This window comes from Rhinopithecus bieti, unplaced genomic scaffold (genome assembly GCF_001698545.2).
Source record: "Rhinopithecus bieti isolate Rb0 unplaced genomic scaffold, ASM169854v2 scaffold_574, whole genome shotgun sequence".
Lineage (NCBI taxonomy): Eukaryota > Metazoa > Chordata > Mammalia > Primates > Cercopithecidae > Rhinopithecus > Rhinopithecus bieti.
In genome coordinates, this window is record NW_016803605.1 from 679706 (window position 1) to 690718 (window position 11013).

General features: G+C 44.9%; 1 protein-coding gene across 7 annotated transcripts in view; it reads left to right on the top strand.

Moving 5' to 3' along the window:
• The window catches only part of ZNF541 (zinc finger protein 541), a 53250-nt gene that overhangs the window by 8830 nt on the left and 33407 nt on the right, over window positions 1–11013 (top strand). For 6 of the 7 annotated variants that reach the window (XM_017889207.1, XM_017889201.1, XM_017889225.1 and 3 more), the window contains one exon: window positions 9441–9845. In XM_017889207.1, the coding sequence (XP_017744696.1) occupies window positions 9539–9845 (307 nt within the window). In that variant the 5' untranslated portion in view covers window positions 9441–9538. The remainder of the gene's footprint in view (window positions 1–9440; window positions 9846–11013) is intronic. The other variant, XM_017889248.1, reaches the window with a different exon arrangement.

Here is an 11013-nt window from a genome sequence, read left to right on the forward strand (position 1 = left end):
ACAGGTGCATGCCACCATGCCAGTCTGATTGTTTGTATTTTTAGTAGAGACAGGGTTTCACCGTGTTAGCTAGTGTGGTCTTGATCTCCTGACCTTGTGATCCACCCACCTAGGCCTCCCAAAGTGCTGGGATTACAGGCTTGAGCCACCGCGCCCGGCCTGGATTTTTAAGTAGAAGTTAGAAAGCCTAACTTGAATGAGAAATCTCTAGATTTGCAGCATCTGATGTGGTAGCCATTAGCTGCTTGTACCTGTTTAAATTTAACTGGCCGGGTGCGGTGGCTCACGCCTGTAATCCCAGCACTTTGGGAAGCCGAGGAGGGCTGATCATTTGAGGTAAGGAGTTCGAGACCAGCTTGGCCAACATGGTGAAACCCCATCTCTATTAAGAATACAAAAGTTAGCTGGGCATGGTGGCAGGCGCCTGTAATCCCCAGCTACTTGGGAGGCTGAGGCAGGAGAATCACTTGAGCCCGGGAGGTGGAGTTTGCAGTGAGCTGAGATTGCACCACTACACTCCAGCCTGGGTGACAGAGTGAGACTTCGTCTCTAAATAAATAAATAAATTTAACTAAAATAAAATGAAGAGTTTAGTTCCTCGGGGTGTTAGCTGCATTTCTGTGCTCACCTGCTGCACGTGGCTAAAGACTGCAGTATTAGGCAGTGCAGGCTGAGTAACACTGCATTTCTGTGCTCACCTGCTGCACGTGGCTAGAGACTGCAGTATTGGGCAGTGCAGGCTGAGTAACACAGGAAGTGCTTTTGGATAGTGATGCTCTAGTGCTCTCTCCATCTATTTTTCTGTTTTTTGTTTTATTTTATTTACTTACTTATTTTTGAGATGGAGTCTGGCTTTGTCACCAGGCTGGAGTGCAGTGGCATGATCTCGACTCACTGCAACCTCCGCCTCCCGGGTTCAAGCAATTCTTCTGCTTCAGCCTCCTGAGTAGCTGGGACTACAGGCAAGCGCCACCACGCCCAGCTAATTTTTGTAGTTTTGATAGAGACAGGATTTCATTATATTGGTCAGGCTGGTCTTGAACTCCTGACCTCGGGTAATCTGCCCGCCTTGGCCTCCCAAACTAGTGGGATTACAGGTGTGAGCCACCGTACCTGGCCCCATCTGTTTTTTAACTGAATAACTAATTGAAACATATTTAAATATATTGCAGACTAAATGAAATGTATTTGTAAATCAGATGGGCATTCAGATTGATCCCTCCCCTCCAAACAACACCACAGTAAATATTATTTATCTATTGTGGATTTACTTCTACAGTCTAGAATCTTATGGTAGGTTACTTTCCCAAAGGGTCATAGCATTTCATAGGAGAATCCTTTGATTCCCCCCCACCCCCACCAGTCATGGAATAATGGCCTTTTTTTTGAGATGAAGTCTCACTCTGTCACCCAGGCTGGAATGCAGTGGCACAATCTTGGCTCCCGGGTCCAAGAGATTCTTGGGCCTCAGCCTCCTGAGTAGCTGGGGTTACAGACACTCGCCACCATGCCCGGCTAATTTTTGTTATTTTTAGTAGAGACGAGGTTTCACCATGTTGGCCAGTCTGGTCTCGAACTCCTGACCTCAAGTGATCCGCCCACCTCAGCTTCCCAAAGTGCTGGGATCACAGACGTGAGTCACTGCGCCGGGCTGATAGCATTTCTTTAAAAGAAAAAAAATTAAAAATTGCTTCGGATCCCCAATGTTGACTTAAATTGTTTTAAAACTATTAAGGCATCAATGATGATAGAACAAGGCATAAGTTCTTAAAGCATACATCTCCTGTGCAGCTATAAAGCCAGAATCAATTTGTAAATTAAATACAAACAAATCTACCAAATCAATGTAATTTGAATTACAAACATTAATTTAATGAGAGGGATACCATTTCCTAAAACTTAACTGCCCCTTGAAACAATTGCTTTGCTGACTGCCACCCTGGGCCCTTTTGGGTTTAGCAGGCCCTGTGAGGTCTCAATTCTTCCATCCCTTGTCTCAATTTGAACTGCAGCAAAACCTCCGTTTGTACTGTGATGCCAGCTGGCCTCTAGTAGAGCCCAAAGGCCTTATTATGAGCTAAATCCTCCTCCATCCTCTTCTTGTTAGCCTGAAGCAATTAAAGTAGTCCTTTTTGGCATGAGTGCAATCATAAACACACCCAGGCATTGAAACCACACGGTAGTACTCAGTTACAAGGGAGTCCTCTAATGATCCAGATGTACTGGGTTTTTCTTTTTTTAATTTTTTATTTCCATAGATTTTGGGAGAATAGGTGGTATTCAGTTATATGAGTAAGTTCTTTAGTCATGATTTGTAAGATTTTGGTGCACCCATCACCCAAGCAGTATACACTTAACCCAATTTATAGTCTTTTATCCCTCACCCCCTCCCACCCTTTCCCCCCTGAGTCCCTGAAGTCCATTGTATCATTTTTATGTCGTTAATCCTCACAGCTTAGCTCTCATTTATAAAGTGAGAACATACGATGTTTGATTTTCCATTCCTGAGTTCCTTCACTTAGAAGAATAATAGTCTCCAGTTCAATCCAGGTTGCGAATGCCATTATTTCGTTCCTTTTTATGGCTGAGTAGTAGTCCATCATATATATATATTTCTTTTTTTTTTTTTTTTTTTTTTTTTTGAGATGGAGTCTTGCTCTGTCGGCCCGGGGCCCTGGAGTGAGATGGCCAGATCTCAGCGTCACTGCAAGCCCGCCTCGCGCGGGTTAACACCATCTTCTCCTGCCGCAGCCCTGGAGTAGCTGGGACTACAGGCGCCCGCCACCTCGCCCCACTAGTTTTTTGTATTTTTTCTTTTTTATTAAGGACGGGGTTTCACCGTGTTAGCCAGGATGGTCTCGATCTCCTGACCTCGTGATCCGCCCGTCTCGGCCTCCCAAAGTGCTGGGATTACAGGCTTGAGCCACCGCGCCCGGCCCTATATATATTTCTTTATCCACTCCTTGATTGATGGTGGGCATTTGGGCTGGTTCCATATTTTTGCAATTGCAAATTGTGCTGCTCTAAACGTGTGTGCAAGTATCTTTTTCGTATAATGACTTCTTTTTCTCTGGGTAGATACTCAGGAGTGGGATTGCTAGATCAAATGGTAGTTCCACTTTTAGTTCTTGAAGGAGTCTCCACACTGTTTTCCATAGTGGCTGTACTAGTTTACATTCCCACCAGCAGTGTAGAAAGGTTTCCTGTTCACCGCATCCATGCCAACATCTGTTATTTTTTGACTTTTTGATTATGGCCATTCTTGCAGGAGTAAGGTGGTATCATACCACTGTGGTTTTGATTTGCATTTCCCTGATCATTACAGATGTTGAGCATTTAAATGAAAACACAAAGTGATAAAATTCTTGGAAAGAGTATTTGGGTCCGTGGGAATGTCTGCCGGGTTGCAGGAGACCGTAAACTCTGCCTCGCAAGGACTAGCAGGGAGTTTTGTACCTAGAAGGTGCTAAAACTCTTGTTGAATTGATTTGTTGACAGAATAAAAGGAAGCTCAGTATCGGCAGAGGGGATTTTGCTTTACTGTCTGGAGAAGGATATAAATATCAAAGCATGGCTTTTGGATTTTTGGCTTGCCTGTCTGAGGTAGTAACCCGACCAATTTGTTCTATGGACTATGGGAGTATATTGGAAAGCAGGTGATACGGCCTTGGGGAGTCCAGAGACATTCTTCCCCTGACCCAGCACCTTATGTGTTTTGTAGTTTAATAGGAGCAGTGCAGTATACAGTTTAGTTTATAGGGAATCAGTACTGTGTAATGGGCAAGACCATTAGTGCTAATGTCAAAATATCTGGGTTTAAGATCTGGCTGTTAGGTTTTGACTTTGGACAAATTAATCTCTCTTTCCTTATTTGTAAAAGGGAAGTAACACTACAACCTAGGTTTTTGTGAGAAGTAAAGTTAATGCATATAAAGCACTTGGTATGATACCCAATGTGGAGAAAGTGCTTAATAAATACGATTTTTAGGCCAGGCGCGGTGGTTCATGGCCTGTAATCCCAGCACTTTGGTCTTGAGCAACTGACCTCAAGTTATCCACCCTCCTGGACCTCTCAAAGTACAGGGGTTACAGGCTTGAGCCACTGCGCCCGGCCTGTTTTTGTTTTTTTTTGGAGACACAGTCTTACTCTGTTGCCCAGGCTGGAGTGCAGTGGCATGAACTTGGCTCACTGCAGCCTCCACCTCCCGAGTTCAAGCGATTCTCCTGCCTCAGCCTCCCATGTAGCTGAGATTGCAGGTGCCTGCCACCACAGCCAGCTAATTTTTATTTATTTATTTATTTATTTTTGAGATGGAGTCTCGCTCTGTCTCCCAGGCTGGAGTGCAGTGGCCGGATCTCAGCTCACTGCAAGCTCCGCCTTCCGGGTTTACGCCATTCTCCTGCCTCAGCCTCCCGAGTAGCTGGGACTACAGGTGCCCGCCACCTCGCCCGTCTAGTTTTTTGTATTTTTTAGTAGAGACGGGGTTTCACTGTGTTAGCCAGGATAGTCTCGATCTCCTGACCTCGTGATCCGCCCATCTCGGCCTCCCAAAGTGCTGGGATTACAAGCTTGAGCCACCGCGCCCAGCCGCTAATTTTTATATTTTTAGTAGGGACGGGGGTTCGCCTTGTTGGCCAGGCCAATCTTGAACTCCTGACCTCAGGTGATCCACCCGCCTCGGCCTCCCAAAGTGCTGGGATTACAGGCATGAGCCACCGCGCCCAGTGTTTTATGCAATATTGCATATTGCAATCTGGTCACTCTGGGAATGGGATCTTTCCTTTCTTCCCTGTCCTCAGGCTTGGTTGTTGCTGCTTATTGTGGGTTGTAACTGTTTGTTTAGTGGCTTTTCTAAGCTATTTTTGTAAAGACTGTGTTCTTTGTGGGGTGTGGTCAGTAGACTGTTCTGTTAGTTTAGTGGTCAGCTAGTGACTTAGCAGAGATCGCCTTAAACTCCTGGAGCAAAAAAAAAAACAAAACATAAAACAAAACCAAAAAACTTCCAGTACTTGCAGCACGGCACTCCTTCCACACTCAGGCAGGCGGTTAACAACCCTACCTTCGCCTTCACTCTGCCTGCACAGAGCGAAGGTCAGCGAGAGGTGAGAGTTTGGAAGCCTTCTCTGGTCCTTTCCAAATATGTGCCCACCCTGAGATGACGCCTTCTAAATTCCTAGGAATATGTGGAAGCTCTTTTTTTATTCGTTTGGGTTTTTAAATTTTTTTTAAAATTAATTAATTATTTTGAGACAGGGTCTCGCTGTGTTACCCAGACCTGAGTGCAGTGGTGCAATCATAGCTCATTGCAGCCTCCAACTCTCAGGCTCAAGCGATTCACCCTCCTCAGCCTCCCAAGTAACTGAAACCACAAGCACGTGCCACCATGCCCGGCTAATGAAAAATTTTTTTTTTTCGTAGAGACAGGGTCTGACTTTGTTATCCAGGTTGGTGTCAAACTCCTGGGCCAAAGTGCTGGGATTACAGGTGTAAGCCACCACACCCAGCCAGAGCTCAGCCTCTGTGTTGTATAGTTTTGTGGGTTTTGACTATGGTATAATGTCAGATATGTGCCATTAGATTATCATGCAAAAATAGTTTCACTCCTCACCCGCCAAACCACACAACTGCCGATCTTTTTATTGTCTCTATAGTTTTCCTTTTTCCAGAATGTGGTATAGTTGGAGTCTCACAGTATGTAGTCTTGTCTTTTTTTTCAGTATGTCATGTTTTCATACTGGCTTCCTTCACTTAGCAATGTGCATTTAAGGTTCCTCCATGTCATTTTGTGGCTTGATAGCTTATTGCTTTCTATTGCTGAAGAACATTCCATTGTCTGGATGTTCCACAGTTTGTTGATCCATTCACCTATTGAGGGATGTCTTGATTGCTTCCAGTTTGGGGCAGTTATGAACAAAGCTGCTCTAAACATGTGTGTGCAGCTTTTGTGTGGACTGAAGTTTTCAGCTCAGTTGGTTGGATGCCTAGGAGTATAGCTGCTGGATTGCATGATAAGATTTTATACATATATATATTACAATCATCAAATAGATGCAGAAAAAAATACTATATTTAGCTTTATAAGAAACTGCCAATATGGATTTTTTTTTTTTTTTTTTTGAGACAGAATTTTGCCCTTGTCTCCTAGGCTGGAGTGCAGTGGCACAATCTTGGCTCATTGCAACCTCCGCCGCCCAGGTTCAAGTGATTCTCCTGCCTCAGCCTCCCAAGTAGCTGGGATTACAGGCACCTGACACCATGCCCAGCTAATTTTTGAGTTTTTAGTAGAGATGGGGTTTTGCCATGTTGGCCATGCTGGTCTCAAACTCCTGATGTCAGGTGATTCACCTGCCTCAGCCTCCCAAAATGCTGGGAAAACAGGCATGAACCACTGCACCTGGTTTACTTTTCAAAGCCTTTATTTCTAACTTCCCAGCTTTTCCTCCCTGGCTTTTAGCATGTCAATTGTTTGCCCCAGTCAATATCTTTTGTGCCAGGCTGCAGCGTCTAGTTCATTTGACTTTAATGTTTGTAACAAACGCCCTACACGTAGCCACACTGCACCCCAGAGAGTTCCAAGTTAGGCACAAAAAAGGCAAGATCTTTGCATTAGGCTTTCAGGGAGCCACTGACAGGTCAGACAGACAACCACTGTTCAAGTGATTCCTGTGCCTCAACCTCCTGACCTCTGGTGATCTGCCCACCGCGGCCTCCCAAAGTGCTGCGATTACAGGCATGAGCCACTGTGCCTGACCCAGTCTTTTATTTCTCACAGGTCTATTCAGAAATTCTGTTTCTTGGCCGGGCGCGGTGGCTCACGCCTATAATCCCAGCACTTTGGGAGGCTGAGGCAGGTGGATCACAGTGTCAGGAGTTCAAGATCAGCCTGGCCAAGATGGTGAAACCCATCTCTACTAAAAATACAAAACAGAATTAGCTGGTCGTGGTGGTGGGTGCCTGTAATCCCAGCTACTCGGGAGGCTGAGGCAGAGAATTGCTTAAACCCAGGAGGCGGAGGATGCAGCAAGCCGAGATTGCGCCACTGCACTCCAGCCTGGGCAACAGAGCGAAACTCCATCTCAAAAAAAAAAAGAAAGAAATTCTGTTTCTTCTTGAGTCAGTTTTGGTAATTTGTATATTTCTAGCAATTTGCCCATTTTAATCTGTTATCTAATTTGTTGTATCTAATTTAAATAACTAAGTTAATGTATCTAAGTTATCTAATTTTTTAATTGATACAGTTGTTTATAGTATTCTTTTATAATCGTTTTTGTTTTTGCTAAGGTGATTAGTGATGTGTTTCCTCTTTAATTCCTAATTACAGTACTATGAGTCTTTTCTCTCTTTTCCCTGCAGTATTTTGAAGTAAACTCTGCTCTCCCAGCCCCTGCCACCCATTTTGGGGGGAATAAATTCTACTAGTTTAGATGTTCATGTGGTTTATTTTTCTTCTCTTGGTGGTTATACTTAGATTCTTTTAGTGTGCAAACTTAAAAGTATGACATTATCATCATCTCTTTTTTTTTTTTTCCCAAATGACTCAAAACTTTTAGTCATTTTTTGGACCAGCGTCTATAAGGTAGATTCTTAGGCCTTGTGTGTAAAAGTCTATAGGCTCCCAGGCTGAAGTGATGGTCCTGCCTCAGCCTTCTGAATAACTGGGACTACAGATAGATGCCCCCACGCCCGGCTATTATTTTAATTTTTTATAGAAGCCAGTCTTGCTGTGTTGCCCAGGCTGCTCTCAAACTCTTGGCCTCAAGCAATCGTCCCTCCTCTGCCTCCCAAAGTGTTGGGGTTACAGGTGTGAACCCTGGCACCCAGCCTCCTGCCTCCCTCTCTCATGCCTGTATGTTGAGCTCAGTGCTGGCTGACTTGTCCTTAGTCCATTGATGATATTCTTATCTTCGAGGCTTGTTTCTGTTGAGAAGTTTGCCATCAGGGTAATTATCATTCTTTTGTAGACTCATAGAATGTTCGGCTTTGTCATCTCTCACTGTGCTATTTTTTTCTAGTTCTTGGGGGTGCTTTTCTAGGCTTGCGTGAAGCTTTTCTTTTCATTTATTTAGTTTTCCTGTGGATGGTTCAGCTCTTCCAGGGCGCCAGGCCTCCGTTTCCTGGGAACTCAAGGCCCTGTTTCCTTCTCTCACATGTCTGTTATCATCCCAGGTCCCAGCCTCCAGGGCAGCATTCGATAATGCAGAATATGAGCCATATATAATCTAAATTTCCTAGAAGCCACATTAAAAAGATAAGCAGATGAAGTTAACTTTAGTAACATGTTGCATTTAGCCCATTATATAGAAAATATTATCATTGCAGGCTGGGCGCAGTGGCTCACACCTGTAATCCCACTACTTTCGGAGGCCAAGTCACGTGGATCACCTAAGTTCAGGAGTTTGAGACCAGCCTGGGAAACACGGTGAAACCCCATCTCTACTAAAAATACAAAAATTATCTGGGTGTGGTGGCGTGTGCCTATAGTCCCAGCTACTCAGGATGCTAAGGCAGGAGAATTACTTGAACCTGGGAGGTGGAGGTTGCAGTGAGCCGAGATCCCGCCACTGCACTCCAGCTTGGGCGACAGAATGAGACGCCATCTCAAAAAAAGAAGAAAAAATATTATCATTTCACATTTAATCTATATAGAAACTTATTAAATTGACATTTTTTTGGTACTAAGTTTTCCAAATCCAGGTTATATTTTACACTCACAGCCTGTCTCAATTCGGGCCAATCACATTTCAAGTGCTTCACAGGGCCATGTGTGTTGGTTCACGCCTATAATCTCAGCACTTTGGGAGGCCAAGGTGGGAGGATCGCATGAGCCCAGGAGTTCAAGACCAGCCTGGGCACCATAGTGAGACCCCGTATCTTAAAAAAATATATTATCCATTTTTAATTTGATATCAGTAAAAAATGAAAAGAAAAATCAAGTACTTCAGAGCCACATGGAGCTAGTGGCCACCATATTAGACAAATGGCTCTAGGCCCTGTATCTGATTCTGATTTTCCCCTGGGGCCTACATGAGCTTACACTTCCAGCATTGAGTTTTCTTGTTGCTGCTGGCACTTGGGATTTTTCCTGTCTTTTGACCGAGGCTATGTGTTAAAAAATTACACATGTAATTTTTTACACAAGCCTTTTGTTACACATGTAAATGTTTATAGCTGGAGGAAGAGGTCAGTTCAGTCCACCATGTTGCTGGAAGTACTTTTACTTATTCCTCACAACAACCTTATGAAGGAGGTACTCTTACACCCAGTTTACAGATGAGACACCTGGGGCTCGTGGAGCTTAAGTGACTTGCCCAAAGCCACATGACTGTTATGGGGCAGAGAACAGACCCAGATCGAGGTCTGCTTGAATTGCAAGTCCGTGCTCTGCCCATAATGCTGTTTTGCCACCTAATAACCTTCATTCTTCCTGCTTCATTTTCAGGAATTAGTTGCCATCAAGGGCGCTCTCCTCCCTGTCTCCTTACATGGTTCTGCTTATCCAGAGAGTAGCTCTTGGCCAAGACCTGGCAGTGGAGAGCCATGGACCAGTACAGCCTTGGAGACGAGGGTGCCCTCCCGTCAGAAATGCACCTCCCTTCATTTTCAGAGAGCCAAGGGCTCAACTGCAGTGACACCCTCAACCGGGATCTGGGTCCCAACACGCGAGACCTGCTCTATGCTGGCCTGAGTGGTTTGGACCCGGACCCCAACCTCCCAACGCCTAACATGTCCAACGAGGTGCTGGAGGACAACTTAGACACCCTGTCCCTGTACTCAGGAAAGGACAGTGATTCTGTGAAGCTGCTGGAGGAGTATGCAGATTCGGAGTCTCAGGCATCCTTACAAGGTGAGGCTGTCACCTGGGTAGAAAGGCCCTGCAGGATGTTCGACAGTTTCTGTGGCCAGCTAGGGACTGATTCTGCATGGATTGGTTAAGAAAATTTTTCCCTCCTACAGGTGACTTAGGGAACAGTCACCTTTTTTCCTACTTGGGAATTGTTCCCCAATTCTTTTTTTGTTTGTTTTAGGCAGAGTATAGTGGTACAATCTCGGCTCACTGCAACTTCTGGCTTCCGGGTTCAAGTGATTCTCCTGCCTCAGCCTCCTGAGTAGCTGGGATTACAAGTGTGTGCCACCGTGCCCAGCTAACTTTTGTATTTTTAGTAGAGAAGGGGTTTTACTGTGTTTCCCAGTCTGGTCTCGAACTCCTGAGCTCAAGAAATCTGCCCACCTTGGCCTCCCAAAGTGCTTGGGACTACAGGTGTGAGCCACCATGCCTGACCTCACTTGTAAATTTTTAAACACATAGGTGAAGTCAGACATACATAGTCTTGCAGAGATAATATTAAGTATGTAATTTCATTTAAATTGTAAGAGTTGGTGTATTTGCTTTCATACTGAAGGTAGACCTTCATACTGAGGGTCACTGAAATAGCTATTCCACAGACCATATTCTTGCTGTTTGGACTGTTAAAGTGTTTCTGTGAACAACTTTGTACATGTTGAGTTTTCTTTTGCATTAGTTCTTTGAATATTTTCCTCAAAGTCAGTTTACCCAGACGGAGCATTAAATAATTTTTTTTTTTTTTTTTTGAGACGGAGTGTCGCTCTGTCACCCAGGCTGGAGTGCAGTGGCCGGATTTCAGCTCACTGCAAGCTCCGCCTCCTGGGTTTACGCCATTCTGCCTCAGCCTCCTGAGTAGCTGGGACCACAGACGCCTGCCACCTCGCCCGGCTAGTTTTTTGTATTTTTTTTTAGTAGAGACAGGGTTTCACTGTGTTAGCCAGGATGGTCTCGATCTCCTGACCTCGTGATCCGCCCGTCTAGGCCTCCCAAAGTGCTGTGATTACAGGCTTGAGCCACCGCGCCTGGCCGCATTAAATAATTTTATAGCTCTGGCCAGACATGGTGGCTCATGGCTATAATCCTAGCACTTTGGGAGGCTGAGGCGGGCAGATCACACCACTGCACTCCAGCCTGGCGAAAAAGCAAGACTCCGTCTCAAAAAAAAAAA